The following is an 18371-nucleotide window of genomic DNA, read 5'->3' as shown; positions in this document are numbered from 1 at the left end:
TTTTGCGGTCTCCGCGGCATTGTGGCTTTGTGAGTCAAGGCCACACAGGCGTTCAGTGAACCCCATTCGCCCAACGAAACCCATCATCAGCAGCGTTATTAAAGGTGGCAGCAAGTGCGATAATTATGCCCACCGCTCAAGTGCCGGCGATATTTGCAAACTGCAGACTAGAAAAAAAAACAAACCCTCAAACGTACTAATTGAATGGGAAATTTTTAGCAACGAGAGACCGAAATTTTCTGGATTGACAATGTTTTTTTGTACCCCACATGTCTTGAACATCTGTAAAGCCGTGGATAGAGAAATATATATATATATATTTGAACTTTAATATAATCTATCAACAGACAAATCGAACAATTATTTAATTAATAGTTAAAAAATTTAGTTTAACATGGAATGTAACGTCCAAGCTTGCAGATAAATGTATCTGTCCGACAGATGGCGACACTTATTTTTCGTTTGCCGCGCCAACAAAACTGCAAGTGATGCCATCTGTTGTGGACATTTTGAAACTGTTTAGCAGAGTGAAAGGTATGTGATAGTCGTCGAAGTCGACTATATTGTTCCTCCTTGTTGAACTGAAATGCCTCGCTAGCTTTTAAAGGTTTATTGCTTATATATGTATTTAAATTAAAGTTGTTAAAAATATACTGATATAACTTTAACGCGAAGCATGGTATAATCTGTTCAGAAGCATCATCTTCTTTATATATTGAGATAACAGCGAGCTTTCCATCATCTGCTTAATCGCTGTCTCAATCCCTTGTTCTTAAGTACATGCATTGTTCGAATCCAAGTCAGTTCTATTAAAAACCTTTAGCTGCAAAACGTTGCGTTGTTCTTTGCCCCGAGATAGTCCACAATATCTCCTGGTTATATTCAACAGAAGGGACATCAAGTCGTTGCCTCAAGAAATATATATAAATTATATATACACAAGCTACTTTTTGAATCGCAGTAAGAAAAACAAACAAAGCAGTTCAGCATGTATGATCTAACTTTCGAAATATTTGTTTTCTGTCTTCAACTCGACTTCATTCTTTTAAATATTGCTTTGTGAAAATGCTTGTGTTTTCACTGCATGATAAATCGAAATTTATTGGTAACAGTTAATAATGTGCGCTCGACAGCTCAGTGTAATTGGTTGTTTGGAAGGGCAGATATTTGTTGAAACCACAAAACTAAACGAAAAGCGGAATAACCCAGACAATGATCATTTTCTTGAGTAGAATTTAAATTTAATTTGTTTGTCTTGGACTTGATGAATAGGCTTACTTAAAATTCTTGCAAATTAAAGTTAATGACTTTGTAAATATTGGCTCAATAATGTTTAAATCAGTGTATTAAAATACTAATAATTAACTTAAGTTTATAATCTATTATGTCTTGCCCTTATACTGGCATGTACATTCAGTTAGTGATTGATCACTTATTCCCCATTTCACTTTGGAATTCCCCCAACAATATTTTAATTGAATTTCTGTCGTGACATATGTGTACTTTGGAGTGAAACTTTGTTGTATATTGTATTTAAGGTGCTTTGTTTTTATTTTTGATTTTGGTGAAAAGGGACTAAGATAAAAAATAATATAAGCTCTTGAAAATTATATTTTGATCAGCTAATTGGGGCATTCACAATTTAAACACATCTGTATAGGGACGTACATTTTTTGCAACTGACAACTAAATAAATATTGAATGTACCCACCAACAAAGTTTTTAATTGCAATTGAGGGGAGGTGCAAATAACGAAGCAATTGCAACCCAATTACCAGAAATTAAGAAAAATTCTAAAGTGCGCGGGTTATTATTGAATTTTGGCTCCTAAAATGTAATTCTTTATAACTTTTAAGAAACCATTTTAAGACATGCTATTATATTGTACATCTTTTAACAATGTATTGCCGATTACTAATGTATATTTAATCGTAGAAAAATGATTTTTTTCGAAATATCAACTTTAATTTTCAAACCAAATTTCAGGCTATTCAATAGTTTGTAATAACATAATAAAATAGTCGGGGAACTCTATTATAGTGTTCTATTATGTGTGGTTGTTTTAAAGTTTTATTCAAGTGCGGTCTTTGTATACAGTAAAATCGTTGGTCCTTTAAACTAAGTTTGTGCCTTTGTAATAACATTTTATGGTTGATGAAAAATATTATGAATGATATTTGTTTAGCAATACATTTCTATTAAAACAATTTTTGACATACATATTTTCGTACATAAGGTTCGATATATATGTATAAAACTTGAAAATTATCCGGTTTCAATAGAAAAAACCTGAGGCGCATAAAAAAAAGCCTAAAATACATTTTTGTTTACCTGTATTTTTTCAAAGATATTTTTTTAGACTAACGAACTGGTTTGAGAGGGGATTTTTTATTTATTTTTTTTTTTTTTTCCAATACCAGCTGTAGTACTTTTGAAAACAATATTTTTTGTATTACTTTTTGGACCATCAGTTGTGATAGCGCATTCGGGAAAAAAGGAGGAGAACTGGCGATGCCACCTGTGAGCCCACCTGTACGAGTATCTCCGCTTTCGTTTTCAGTGTTCGGTGTTCGGTGTTCAGTTCTGCGACGGCAGCGTTGCCCTCGGGCTGATCGTACCGCCCACACCGCCCACTCCGCCCCACCCCACCCACACACCCACCGCCGATGGAATCTGCGCCGGCAGCGACGGCGGCAGCGGCGTTTTACCGTGCGCCGGCGGCAACTGGCCAGCGGAACTCATCAAATTCAGTACGAAATATTTTAGTCGCCGAGTTCAGCTCAACGCCGATGGTTTAGACACTGAAAGCGCAGCTCGTTAAGCCGAAAGTAGCGTCTGAATAAACACAGAAGGCACTGTGTTTTTGTCACCGCCGTTGTCGTTGTACTTTTAATTCAATTCCCATTCCCATTCCGATTCCAATTCCCATTCCCAAAAGCAATCCAACTGCAGCTGCAGTCGCGTCAATGTAGGTAATCACCTCGCCAGCAAACAAAAACCAAAAAAAAAAAAAAAAAAAACGGAGAACAACCTGCGATTAAACAACAGAACAAACAAACCAACAAAATCGAAAGGAGCGTTTTCAGGTAAAGGTGCAAAATTGAAAGATACGAAAATTGTAAGGATCGCCAAAGATCTCGAAAAATTGGAAAAAATTGAAAAATCGAAAAACCGAAAAATTTAAATATCGGGCGGGGATTTCCGCAAGTGTAGTTACCGTTGCTCCAGCAATTGCTTACAGCATCTGAATATGTACATACATATTTATCCCCCATTTGTGTGTGCGTGTGTGTGTCTTGCTTTTTACTAATTTTATTAACGACATGTAAATTAAATCAAATCCGCTTGTTTGACCATCGCCATTCGCCCTCTCTTTTTTCTGTGATGTTCGCATCCCTTTCGCTTAGGGTTGTCGAAAATATCAAAAAGAGAACTGATTTATTTTCAATTTGCATATGCTATCACTTCATACTTTAAGTATTAAGATAACTAGATAAACGTTTTTGTATAATTTATCAGCAGATAAATTTAACAGCAAATATAATAATCTCTTATATTTACTGTTGCATTTAGCTGCTGATAAACGAAATTGGTTAAATTGTAATCTTCAATCTGCATTTTTTTAAGTGATATTTAGTGAAGCTGCAAATAATCATCAACCAAAAGCTATTTTCGTTTGTTAACATGGACCAATAATAATCTGTCTCTATTTTTGTTATAAAATATTGCTCAAAAAAACAACTTTTATTAATAGTGTTATAAAAGAGAAAATAATATGAATTTATATTATTGAAAATTTTGACAACCCTTCCATAAATTTGAATTTCGGTGAAAATCTCGTACCATTTGTCAAGCCCAATTCATTATAATTATGGCCTGAATAAACTTACGCAAATCGTATTTAATGTATTCTAAATTTTGTTTTTTTTTTGCAATTACGTGGCAGTTTCTGTATGTATTTTAAAATGAGATTCGTGCTTTTCACTATTGTTTGATTGCCCAAATTAGTGGTTCGTTTATCATTATTTTGATCGCCGACGAATAGAGATTCGTACCTGTTATTCGTAGAGTATATTCCACATGAGCAAAAGCTTAAAAGAGTGAGATAAAAAAGTTTTCGATTCTATAATGCGTTTATATTTTAAATGAGATTCTGTAAGAACCACTCAAAAAATGTGTATTTGATATTTCCCGCGCTTTAAAATTTAAAATGTTTTTTTTTAAGTATTTTATAAGAGTTTCAGAAAAAGTGGGTATCTCATAGTCGGCGCCCTTGACTATAGTTTTCTTTATTTATTTTTTGTCAAGTTTTGTTTTGCTAGTCTGTTTCCATTGCGGCGGCATCATCTGAGCTTCTGCTTTTTTCTCAGTTACCGGAATTTCCGCGATTTGCGAACAGGGTTAATCCCACTGAGAAAAAATAGTCTAATGTTCATAATCATAAATATTTAAAAAATCTGAATTATCATACGATTGTTCTCTGTGCACAAATATATGATTCCAGCTGGCGTTTGTCCGTGAGGTCTGGGGCTTATTTGAGTGTCTAAATATTTTTAGCGGCTAATTTTACCATTGAATTGTGCATAAATAAATCCGAGAAGAAAAGTTTTTCTTTTTTCGCCGGCTAATTGTATTTAATTATTTCCAATTTAGTGGCCCGACTAAAGCAGAACTTTGTTTGTGTCACAGGCAGACTTCGCAGTCGTATCTTTGTATCCGTATCCGTGTGGCGGCGTATCTGTGATGCCACACTCATATATCTAATTGTATCTGTCATAGACATGCAATTAATAACGTAAATGGGTAATTTGGAGCGCCATCGCTTGTTCGATTCGCCTGTGTGAAAAGTTTTGTCAAACCAGCCGGAAATGAGCAAAGCAACATTGAAAAACAGCACAAAAACAAAAATCAAACAAAGATTAGAAAAATAAATAATAACGTAGTGACTGGGGACAAATGATCGGCAAATATTTGGTAATAACTGTTGTAATTCCCTTGTCCCTGTTTTTGTTTCAAATCAAATCGCGGGAAGAGTCAATATTACTTGTGTGCCAGAAGAAATTGTCTAACATGTCAGCATGACATTTCGAATTTAAAACTGATAAACACAATATTCCCTCGTTCATGATAATTATAAGGTAGTAGCTTAATAATACGACTACCATCGATAATTGCCAGAAAGCGACCACTAATATTAAAATTCGGAGAAATTTCTAAGCAGACTCTGGGTCTGGCACTGTTTTCACTACACTCAGAAAAAAACAAAGTATTTCGTGGCATAGAAATTCTAAGCTCAAAAATTAAAAGAACTATTTCGAAAAACTAAAAATACTTAATTATATTATGGTTTAGTTACATTTTGTTATAACAATAAGCATGAATTGAATCATGAAACCAAATACTTAAAACATGAATATATTGTTCTTCGTTTAAGAAAAAAGAAAACTTAATTTGGGAACATCACACCTTTACTTAGAAACATTAGTTTTTGCTTTTTAAAATTCACATTATTTAAATGAACACATTTAAAACCATAATATTTAATACGGTTTATATTCATACGAAATATTATTTTTCATAGTTAAAAATTATTTCGTGAAAAATGTCTTACTAATATTTATTATTTCTGAGGAATAAGAAAATAAATTAATAATAAAACATTATTTTTTAGTTTTAAGTTGTATTTTTGTAGATCGCAATGGTGTTTTTTTAACATTTTATTCCAATGATTTGTTTTTTGATTGAATACATTATTATTGGCTTTTGAATTGATTGTAAGACTTAAAGTTGAATCAAGACTCCAGACTGGCTAAATTAAATGATAAAATTGAAAGGAAAACCCTTGTAGCCATAATGGATTTGATTTTTTCTCAGTGCACCACTCCTAGTTGCACTTGCAGACCAACTGCAAAAATGCTTCCTGAATTTGCACATGTCCATAGCCATCGATTAGGCTAGTTAGTATGCCACTCAGTCGCTGCACGAATAGGCCGTCTTCCAGAGACGGCGATCGGTGGCCAAATCGAGGGCTAACACTTGTTGACGTGACCGATCGACGGTCCGATGACCTCGATACCGCCCTCTTCCTGCTCCACGCCCCCCAATTGATCGGGTTCAACGCACGTCTGAGTGGGTGGCATTGGGTGACCGTAGAAACTGCAGAGCTTGCAACAATGTAAACTAGCTCAAGATCTCCCCAAAACTCAACGCTATTCTTCCAAATTTACGAGACATACGCTAAGATAAATTAAGTAAATTGGTAAAAGTGTCACGTTTGAAACATTTTGCATGCGCAAAATAAGTGCTAACAAAAAATAGTACTACAAATTTATATTTGTCTATTAAACGAATTTTCAAATCGCTTTCAATGTCAAACCTTTTCTAAATCAAATGTTTGCATGCCTATTTAATTTTTATAAAGAGTTCTAGCTAACCGATTTAGGTCAACTAGGCCTCATTTCACTTGGAATAACTAGAATTAACTTTTCCATACACATCCATGTGATCATTTTAATCTAAACAATGCATAAGACAATGAACTACTGGTGGAGCTGGCAATGAGAGAACCAATCTCTATCACTGCGTAGCTTCTATGTTTAGCCCGACTTTCTTTCTGAACTTTGGTTTTTGATGTTTGTGGGCTCCACTGTACAGCAGATATCCGATTCTAAGTGTGGACTTTGTTCGCATTGGCTTTCTATGTGCTTTTAGACAGTCGATCCGACTGCGTCATCACCTGGCGGAAGTTGGAGATTAAAACGGTCAGTGCTGCACTTTATGACTAAGATGTTTGGGTGTGTTCGTGTGTGATCACCTGTCAAGGTCAATTAGCTTTGCCTAATTTTCGCTAATTTTAACTTTTAACCCAATCCCAGAGTCGCGTTCGTGAAATTAAAGCGTTTGTTAATGGGGGAAACCACCGAAAGAGGGATCCATTCCTCAATATAATCAAAACAGAGTGCCAACTATAATTGGCAAAACATTCTTAAGACGCAAACATAAAACTGCCAGAAAAACATTGATTAATTCAAATTCACTTTAAAAACAAGTTTTATTTAGCATTTTATGATAAGCATAAACACGTTTTTTCAACTGAAATTTCTTCTCATTTTAATATCGGAAGTATTATTACTGAAGATTTATTTATTTATGCTTAAGACATTTAAAAACTATATCAAAACCTGTACAAGATTTTGATTAAAATATTTTTACTATCTTTGATTTTCAGTTAAATATTTTAATAATTTGTTTCATTGATTTTCCTTTTGTATATAAAAAAATATTTTAATTTATTATAAGCTGAATATTTTGATTTTAAAGATTTTAGATTATGGTAGAATCCATAATAGTGGTTTTTAATTATATCTTACTGAAGTAGAATCCATAATAGTGGTTTTTAATTATATCTTACTGAAGTAGCTTACACCGTTTTTTATTTTATTAAACTATAGTTAACTAGCTTTGTTAACTATCTTTGATTTTCCACCTGCAGTGTGTTCTTGTATGTACTTTGCTTAAATCATTATGGTTTTCCTTACTTTGGGTAATCGCCTTGAGCAATTCCACCGCGATAAGGTGAATGCGCTTGGCAGTTGATGGGTATGGGTTTTTTTTTTGGCGAAGTTGAGCTGGCGGGGAAACGGGGACGACTTATAGACATATAGACAGGCATATGCCTTAAGCCAAAATGTGGCAACAATTGTGTAAACACTTTTAACGAACAAAAACAAATGCACTAAGCAAAACAATTAAAAGCTACAACAAAATAGCAACAAAAAAAGAGGGAATTGCAAAATGGAAACGTTGTCGCTCTCTGGGATTTCCCAATCCCAAGATAAAGCTGCAGACCCGGTGATTCCGTTCCTAGAGATCGGAGTTCCACTAATAACATTTTGCTATAGAATTGCCATGACACGCAGAATAATTTTTTTTTGTTTGTTTTCAACGAGCTTCATTAGCGGCCTACAAGCGGATGCTGTGGGCCATCAAAGGGAGTTGGTTTTAAAAATTCAAAATCAATATTAAAAAAAAAGAAAAGAAGCACCTGCTCGCGGTTTTTGATAACGGACCCCCTGCGATAATGATAACACTTCAATGCCAGAGAGATCGCATGCTGAGGCTCCACTTTGATTGACTTTTCCAATTGCCGTCAGTCAAAAATCACAGTGAACGCTAATGAAGGGTAACCGAAATACGAATCGAAATGGAGGAAGTATATAAAAGTCTGCCAAGTTCGTTGAATTTAAGACTTTTAATTATCTAAATAAACTATTTCAGACATTTATTCATTCAGTTAACAAAGCGCCCAAGGCGAAATTCCCTAGAATAATTCGAGCAATTAAATTTTAAGATGACAATATAATTTCGTAAATGTATAATGAAAGAGCGCAATTAAGACAAGGGAGTCATTATGATAATAAAACCAGATAAAATATTAGCAGTGCAAAGAATCTTGTTAATGGGCTTTTAATTAAATTTATCAATTCCGTGTTTATGACAATTCAATTTAGATAACAAAAGCAAATTAACTTCGAGGAAGCGAGAATATATTACCCTCGAAAAATGATTAGAACTTAACTCTATTTAATAGGTTAGTTGCTTTCATTAAAAACCATTTAATTTAAGACGAATTTAGAATCCGGCTTAAAAAAGGTATAGAAGAAATGATTATATATTTACTAATGCATTTAATGATTAATTTTTGCCAACATATTCCAGCGGTCAAAGCCAATAAAGAGCATATATAATTCTTTAGAGAATCGGAAAAAACTTGTTACATGACTTTACATGAACACAATATGCCCTTTTCTTCTAGGAATACCGCATAAAGATAAGGTGAATTATGGCTTTTATGGAATACTTTAGTATTGTTAAAATGTTAGTACTTTATAGTTGCAAATCTGGCCGGTTCTGTTATTTATTCCAACATTTTAAAAGCAATAGAACATTTTATAGACAATTGGTGTAAGGAGTATAAAAGAAATAAATAGCTCCTGTTGAAACAGTCGCTCTAAATTGGAATGATTTCATTTCGCTTTGAAGTAATTGTGTTTACCGTGCCTAGTTTTTCTATACGTTTTGCAGTCTTATACAAATTCTATGAACTATAAAATTATACAATTATGTATTTTAAATATTTATGGCAATTAATTAAGTGATAATGGGAAAATGTTTAGTCGACAAATGAAAGTTTCCACTGAAGAGGCACTCACATATTGTTTGATCTTTGTGATTAGCTTTTCTAATCAGTTGATTTTTGCGACTTGCAGATTCCCTCCAGCCCGCCAGCAGGATGTCACCCAAGGACGGCAGCCTGGACGATGCCAAATACGCCAAATACACGGTGAATCATGCGCCACCCCCTCCTCCGCCTCCTTCGACGACGACCACGACGATGGCCCTGTCCACCGGATTGGATAAGTCGACGGCCAAGGAGAAGGAGAGCGCCACAATGACCCCGCCCCCGAAACGCACCTGGCGGGAGAAGATCCGGCTGGTGGCCAACAACGTCACCGTGGAACCCATCCTGGCCGCCTACATCATGCCCAGCGTGCTCTCGAACCTGGCCACCCAGAATCTCAACCTGGAGAAGGCCTGTCGCGTGAACATGGCCTACGGAGATGAGGTGTGCGATGCCCTAACCCGCCGCCAGACAGCCAACTACACACTGTGAGTCGCATGAGTCGCAAAAAAATCATACTTAAGTTACCATAAACCTGAGAAATATACTTAGGGAATTTTTAGCAATTTAAAATCCTTTAAAAATATGCCTGAAGTTATGCAGTGAATTTTGTTTATTCCAAGGCGAGAAGTGCACTTTTTAAAGTATGCTTTTAGGCACCTTTTTAAATGATCAAAAACAAGAAAGGCAAGCTAACTTCGGGCGGACCCGAAGTTGATATACCCTTGCAGAATACTCTGTAAATTATATTCTCCAAAATTATTCATATAATGCATTCTTAATACTCATAAAAAATCCCAACTTCCTAACTTTACAAACACGAAAGTTATGGCATTTCCGATCAATCAGTTATATGGCAGCTATAGGATATAGTCGGCCGATCCTTTTGAAATTTGGTAGGTCGGACTGATTGGCCAAATATAAAATCCATAGAAAATCCCAACTTCCTAACTTAACAAACACCAAAGTTATGGCATTTCAGATCAATCAGTTATATGGCGGCTATAGGATATAGTCGGCCGATCCTTATGAAATTTGGTAGGTCGGATTGATTGACCAAATATAAAACCGATAGAAAATCCCAACTTCCTAACTTAACAAACACCAAAGTTATGGCATTTCAGATCAATCAGTTATATGGCGGCTATAGGATATAGTCGGCCGATCCTTATGAAATTTGGTAGGTCGGATTGATTGACCAAATATAAAACCGATAGAAAATCCCAACTTCCTAACTTTACAAACACCAAAGTTATGGCATTTCCGATCAATCAGTTATATGGCAGCTATAAGATATAGTCGGCCGATCCTTATGAAATTTGGTAGGTCGGATTGATTGGCCAAATATAAAGCCCATAGAAAATTCCAACTACCTAACTTTACAAACACCAAAGTTATGGCATTTCCGATCAATCAGTTATATGGCAGCTATAGGATATAGTCGGCCGATCCCGGCCGTTCCGACTTATATACTGCGTGCAAAGGAAAGAAGGCTGTGTGCAAAGTTTCAACTCGATAGCTTTAAAACTGAGAGACTAGTTTGCGTAGAAACAGACAGACGGACAGACGGACATGGCTATATCAACTCAGGAGGTGATCCTGATCAAGAATATATATACTTTATAGGGTCGGAGATGTCTCCTTCACTGCGTTGCACACTTTTGACCAAAATTATAATACCCTCTGCAAGGGTATAAAAATCATTATGGTTTGAATAGCCAAATAACATATTTCGTTTTTATTAAAAGTAATGATTGAACGGAATTAATTATTTTTTAAAATGGTAAAAAAATTAGATTTACGAAAAACAAAGCAACTATTTCTTAAAGATGTCATAGAGAAATCAGAGCAAAAGGCAAATAGATGGACTTATACATATTCATATTCCATAAGGACTGGTAAACTAGAAGCAGGCCTTAAGTTTAAGTTGCAAAATTTCGAATTCAAGACCTGATGTAGTTAAAGCTAACTTAACATTTAAAGAAAAATTTAATCTCCCTCATCGTTTCCAATTAAATATGTATTTAGAGTAAAATATACAAATTTGAGGACGAAAGCTTAATTTATTTATTTACAAACTGTAAGCTTTAAGTTATCAATTAAAGTTACAGCGGGGTTTTGCGGCCATAGCTACTATGGCATTAGGCCCAATAATAGTTTAATATATAAAATATTATATTTTAATATTTTGTAATATTAAGATATATGTTGTAAATTATTTTGTTCCTTGTTCCAGGGAGGAGGAGACGGTGCAGCAGATGGTGGCGCGGATGGCCGCCTGGAAGACGGTGATCCAGTCCCTGTTCCCCTGCCTGCTGATCCTGTTCTGGGGCTCGTGGAGCGACCGCCACCGCCGGCGGAAGCCGTGCATCCTGATCCCGGTGGTGGGCGAGTTCCTGGGCGTGGTGGGCCTCATGCTGTGCGTCTACTTCGAGAACGCCCCCATGGAGGCGGCCGCCCTCACGGAGGCCATCTTCCCCTCCCTCAGCGGCGGCTGGTTCACCATGCTGATGGGCGTCTTCAGCTACATCGCGGACATCACCACCGAGGAGGACCGCACCCTGAGGATCGGCATCCTCAACGTCTGCTTCTCGGTGGGCGTGCCCATCGGAATGGCCTTCAGCGGAGTCCTGCTCAAGTGAGTCCTCTTTAAATAGGAAACAAATATTCATACAAAGCTCCCAAAAAAATCGTAATTTGCAGGGACCATAAATAATCTTAATTTGAGAATTTTATTTTTAAATTAATTCTGTCTTTTACATTAAATTAAGTAAATATAGCTTTAATTTCTTGTCCAGAAAAGGAGAAAGAAAACAAATGGAAAAATAATAGTGTTAAACTCCCAGTAGTCTTTTGAAAATAAAACTCTTAAATAATGATTATTTTTGGTCTTTGCTAATTGAGATTTTTGTTTTTCAAAAGGTCTACCTGCCATTTTCATTTAAAAAGTCACAAATAAAACTCTTATTACTATAGCTCACAAAGTTTATAAAATTAGCCAAGTTAGAAGCAAAGTAAACAAAATATACTCCATAGAAAAACGAGCCATTTGTAAGATAGGGGTATTAAATAAAAAACTATCTTTGAGAAATCAACTAACCTGCAGTTTATTTTCGCTTGCAGGCAAATTGGATTCTACGGCGTTTTCTCGATCTCGGCGGCCTTCTACGTGATCGCGTTCGTCTACGGGTTCTTCTTCCTGGAGGAGCCGGTGGCCCGGCCGGAGAAGAGCGGGGAGCAGAAGAGCCTGCTGGCGGACTTCTTCGACAAGGAGCACGTGGTGCAGACGTTCCGGGTGGCCTTCAAGAAGGGCGAGAACCAGCGCCGCAAGCGGGTCATCCTGCTGATGATCGTGGTGATGGTGATCATTGGTCCGCTGCACGGCGAGATGGCGGTGACGTACCTGTTCACCCGATTCCGCTTCAACTGGTCGGAGGTGGAGTTCAGCTTCTTCTCCACCTACGCCATGTTCACCGGCCTGATCGGCGTGATCTTCTGCGTGGGCGTGCTCTCGCACAAGCTGAACATCGACGATGCCTTGGTGGGTGTCCTGTCCAGCACCTCGAAGATCCTGTCGTCCTTCGTCTACGCCTTTGCCACGCTTCCGTGGCACATGTACTTGGGCGGCCTGGTGGAGATCTTCAATGGCACCGCCTTCATTGCAATGCGATCGATTGCCACCAAGCTGGTGTCCAAGGACGAACTGGGCAAGGTCAACTCGCTGTTCGGGGTGGCGGAGGCCCTGATGCCCATGGTATTTGCGCCCATGTATACGACCTTGTATGCCGCCACGCTGCGGGTCCTTCCAGGAGCCTTCTTCCTCCTCGGCGGCGGTCTCACCCTGTTCTCTGTGTTCATTTTCCTGTAAGTCCTGTGACTTTGTCTAACCCCCCAAAATTAAGTAATAATCCAAATGAAATCTTGTGTCGCCCAGGTGGATGTACCGCTTCCAGGTGCGACAACGACAAAAACTGGCCTCTCCGGATGCGGAACGCGCCTCTGTGAAGGATCCCAATGGCAATATCAACGCCATCGAGGCTCTGGTTTTGGCCAGCGAGGCCAAGGGCCAGATGAACGGGATCGTGGCCAATGTGATACACGAGTCCTTGGAGCACGCCGATCCTCCCGCAGCCACAAACACCGCCGTGACCTCTGTGACCCCTGTGACCTTGCGACCCGACGAACGGGGCATTGAGAACCCCGCCTTCGTTCAGGAGGAGGTCAAGGTCAAGGTCAAGGATTGTTAGGCGAGAGATGAGAACGGGCTCCCGATCCCCTCCTCATGTACATACTCACATTCCGCTGAGCAAGTTTTTAGGGGTCAGGAGTAGGTCAAACGGTAAAGCGATTCGAGCCGGAATCGAAATGAAACTCTTTTTCTCGGGCCTCGAATAACATGGGACTTCTAACGTATGAAAATCGATTCACAATCCCCACCAATCTTTTTCCGAAAAGTAGTTGACGGTATTTTCAAAAGAAATGAAACAGGCAATTTTTTTGAGAAAAACGCAGTGATTTTGACCAACTATCTATAGGGAAAAATACATAAACAATGTCGACATATTTGAACTCAATTCATTAAAAGTTGAAATCTTAATTAGTATTGATAAATTATACTAGTTTGCAAACTGAATTGTTTTGGTGTTCCAAGGACTAAAACCTTCTGCACAATTAAAGTTATTCAGTTAAAACTACATTGATTCGACAAACATATTCCAGATGATATAGGGTATAGCTTAATTTTCATAATTGGTATACCCAAATAAACTAAGATGAGTCTCTGCCAAGGATGTTTTAATCGAACGAGATTTCCCGCTTTATCCTCGAACCTACAGTCCTATTCCTATTCACCTAACCAATGTGTACAATTACAAATATTATTTTTTTTATTTAGCAGTAAGTCTCTAAGTGTATTTTCGTTTTTCGTTGTAATTATCTTATCTTACTCCGATTTGTTATTTTTATAATTTCTTTTTTTGCATAGCTGTAAGGAGTATTAAGAAGAATTTAATAAATGTAACATTGTCCGAAACTTGTGACTGAATTTTAGCAGGGGTCGCGAGGGGTGGTCATAGTTTCGAGGGCGTGACATGGCAATCGACTATTACACTAGCTAACAAAATAAATGGTACTTACTGGCATAGTAAGTGGAATTTTAAAATAGTTCGTTTGCAGATACAATTCAGTGCTATTTAAGTTTTTGTTTTTTTTTATCACCAAAGACATCGAAAATTTTGAAAGTTGTCAAAATAACCTGGAAATATGGCCTAAAATTAATAGCATAATTATTTTCTTTATTTTTCATATTCACCTAAAGGAAATTATAATAATGACTTGCAAAGAGTAAAAAAAAAAATTAAAAGATAAATAAACCTTTTATCAAATTTTGAAAAAAACGTTTTATTATTTGCCAACGATAAAAAACTGTACAAACGAATAATAAATTGCTGGAAGAAATACTTTTTAGGTGGCTTCTTAATTAGTGAAACATCGATGTTGGTAAAGAAACATTGTTAGTCGTATTGTTTTCCAAACATCGATAGTATTCTGGATTGCACTTGTAAAAATAAAACTTTATACTTATATTACCGATTGGGTCTGATGATTTCTAGGTGACTCTTAAACGAAACGTATGTATCACAAAGTTCTCAATCACTAAACTCAACTATACCAAAAATTCAACATTTTGTTGTGTTGACCAGTGTTTTTGGACACAGTAATCAGTGTCGCTGGCAAACAATTACACACACAAATGAACTAGTTGGCTTGGGTTGGAGTGGGCTGTAAATGGAGTCCTGGCCGCGAGCCTATCGCTCTTTTCCTGCACGTAAACAGGATGTGAGGATGCCAGGATATCAGGAGGAATCGGGAACGGACAGCGGACAACGGACATCGGACAACGGGAAACGGGGAATATCGGACTGCGGACACGGGGCACTGAACAATTGGTTTGCTCATGTCGCTGATAATTGTCGATTACGTTGCACAAAACGGATGCGTTTTGTATTTTGCCCCTTGTTGCAGCCATTGTTGCTCTTTTTGCGGTGCCCCATGCAAAGGTTGCGAGTGCATTAACTGTGTGATAAGTCTGGAAACTCGTGTGCCCTATCGCGGAATTGGCCACCACAAAATTATTGTGAAAAGCAAATACAGGAAATTCCGTCAACCCGAAAACGAGTTTACTAGTGCTCAAAAAAGATGGGTACACTTTTAGGTACGTATCTAACTCAAAGTAATGGTGTTACTTAGAAATCTTATAGATTTTATATATCGGTCTGATTTAAATGGACAGTATTGAACAAAATTGTATTGGTTATTCAATATGAATTTTGTCTTGCCCTTTTAGATACGACTTTAAATTTAATGTCAATTAAGACATATTTGTTTGGTGTCATCTGATTGAGGATTTGTCTATGGAACTTTTATGGAAATGTGTTCAGTGCTCTTTAACGGATTTATTTATTTATTATATGAAAAAGAAATATTAAAGGTATGCTTAACTCATGAATAAGGTAATAAGTTAAAAGGCATTGATTAAGTAAATCTTATTACAATTATTTTACTCGTATTTAAATGTAGTTTTAATGCTTGTAAAATATAAATTGATATTTTAATATAACAATTTTTTTTATAAAATCTGTTCTTTAATCTTAACTTTCAGCTAAGATGCACTTATTATTTCTTAAAGATAGTGAAGTAGTTCATTTTAAAATTATTTATTTAAGGTATATGTGAAATTAAATCGGACCTCTTGTGATTTTACCTTATAAACGAGGGAAGTGCATTTTCAGGTCGTTGCATTAAGCTTGCCTCCACTGCCATTTGCCACTTTATTGCTGGCCCGGCATTTTTGTTTTGGCAACTGCACGTGGCACGTATTGCACTTGACAGGAATATTTTTTGGGGAGGCGGGCAGCTTTTAACTGCGACTGGCATCAGCATTTAGCGTCGTCGTCCTCGCTGTCTCGTTTGCCTTTAATTACTTTTTCGATACGGACGCCCACCTGGGGGCCACGCCCCTTTGGCCTTTTGGCGCCCACTCGATCGGCCATTCAGTGTGAAGAATATGGCTCTTGCAACTTGTTGGCCAAACTCAGAGCCAGAAACATTACCAACATGTTGCCGGCTTTGTTGCCTCTGCTCTGCTCGGGAAATTTGATATCGCCCCATTTGTGGCCTTTGTTTTCGCTGCTTTCTTGGCTTGTTTAAGTTGACTCGTTGACCCATAAATAATTGGAGTAAACAATGCCAGCGCAACGAATTCGAGTATTCGAGTATTCGAGTGTGTGAGAAGTGGGGAGCAACATGGCCATAAATCAGTGGCCAGCTGCATTTAATCTGGCTTAAACACGCATTTTCTTGACAATTTCACAGTAAACTGTTCATTAAACATGTCCCGGAGCTTGTTTTCGTGGAATGAATGGAGCACTCCCCATAATTAATACCCTGTTTCCCTGCTCACCCACTAGCCGAGTATAAATCAAACAAATTCTATCGGTTAATCAAATCCAAATCCGAATGCAAAGTCAAAGGCATTGGCGGAGGCCAAAAGCGGTCAACCAAATGATCTCCGGGCCATCTCCATATGGATTTGTACGGCATCAAACGAGTTAATTAAGCGTAAGCGAAGCCAACAACCAGCCATCCATTTGGGAAATTCGTAAAAAAACGACGAAAAAGCTGGAACATTTATGCGACTTGAGTATATCCATTACATTTACTTTTGGCATCAATATTCCAGTAAATTTAAAAAGGCAAGAATATATCACACACAACAAATTGTAATAAAACTGAAGAATTTAATTAAAATATAAAAATATATTAGCCTTAAACATTTATTTTTTGCTTCAATATTCTAGTAATTTTAAAAAGGCTAGAAAATATCCCACACAAAAAATTGTAATAAAACTAGGAAGAATTTAATTAAAATATAAAAATATATTAGCTTTAAACAAAGCAATGTGATAAATGTCATGTGAATATTAAAATAATTCACTTTATTATCAACATTCTTTATATAAAAACTACATTTAAAAATATTTAAAAAATTACATTAAATATATATTATTCGGAAATGTTATGTTAAAATGTCAAAGTCTTTCATTTTATCATAGGGATATTAATTTTCTTATTATGTTGATGTATATTTCCTCGATTTTAAAAAGAACTGTTGGATACTTGTTAGTCATCTAAATTGTTCGGTAGCTTAAAATGTTTTTAGCTTTTAGTTGTCAAAGTCAACCGTTTTATTATACGGAAATAAATTTGTGTATATTTCTTTTCAGGATGGCAAATTGTTTTGTTCTTCTGGCTGCGTACTTGACATGAATTCAAGATTGCCCTGATCCCTGTCAAGTAGTGGGTGTGAAAAGCTGCAGGAGGCGAAGCAAAGGTTAAAGAACCTCGAGGAATGGTTTTCTGGACAGGCGAAAGTCAAGGGATTTGACCGTTGAATTCCCGCAGAGGGTGGCCCACGCACACACATACGAACCGGAGAAAGTCGGAAACACATGTCGGTAAGCCTATTTTGTCTCTTAACCTCATTCCTCTCGGTCTGGGCTTTCGCTTTCCTTCCGCTCCATCCCCTCCTTCCCCTCCTTCCCCTCCCTTCGCCACCGCTTCTTTTGCTGTTTCCGTTTCCGCCTGGCCAACTCCACATTTCGAGTCCGACTTCGATGGCAAATGCTAAGTAGTTTCGCTTTTAGTGCAAAATACTTGCCACCTCCTCCTCCTTTTTGGCCCACTTTCCTCCGTTGTTTTTCCTCTTGTTGCCACTTCACATTTCTTTGACTTTGATATTTGCCACACTTGAGGAGGGTGGAAAGGTTTTATTTTGTTTGGACTACAGCCAGAGTTGTGTGCAGGCAATTTCCTCAAGAGGATTCTCGTTGGGAAAGCCGGGCTCGCCGGCCATCACCCCAAATTGATGTATATACTCGCCTAATCAATGGAATTGCTCGCAATCCGCTTGCTGCGGGTAGTCGTCAAAGGAACATCAGTGTCCTATTCCTCCGAAAATCACTCGAAATGCAAAGTCAACGCAGGAGCTGTTTATATGCCGGTCCTCATCCTGGAATCTCGTGCCCATTCCCATTGTTTGCATCCACCCAAAGTCAATGTTGAACTTAAAGTTGCACTTGCAGCGGACACAATTGCTACACTGAAATTAAACGCTTTAACAGGTTACTTG

General features: G+C 37.3%; 1 protein-coding gene across 1 annotated transcript; it reads left to right on the top strand.

The window, feature by feature from the left end:
* The first annotated feature begins 2773 nt into the window (after positions 1-2773).
* Positions 2774-14213, top strand: LOC108050384 (solute carrier family 46 member 3). The gene is made up of 5 exons (XM_017132057.2): positions 2774-3086; positions 9270-9669; positions 11418-11819; positions 12305-13045; positions 13116-14213. The coding sequence occupies exons 2-5, from the start codon at positions 9293-9295 to the stop codon at positions 13426-13428; spliced, it is 1833 nt and encodes a 610-aa protein (XP_016987546.1). The 5' UTR covers positions 2774-3086; positions 9270-9292; the 3' UTR covers positions 13429-14213.
* Positions 14214-18371: the final 4158 nt, after the last annotated feature.

The sequence above is a fragment of the Drosophila rhopaloa genome, unplaced genomic scaffold, assembly GCF_018152115.1.
Source record: "Drosophila rhopaloa isolate 14029-0021.01 unplaced genomic scaffold, ASM1815211v1 contig_3, whole genome shotgun sequence".
NCBI lineage: Eukaryota > Metazoa > Arthropoda > Insecta > Diptera > Drosophilidae > Drosophila > Drosophila rhopaloa.
Note: the sequence above shows the minus strand (reverse complement) of the source record. Positions and strands in the feature narration are given on the sequence as shown.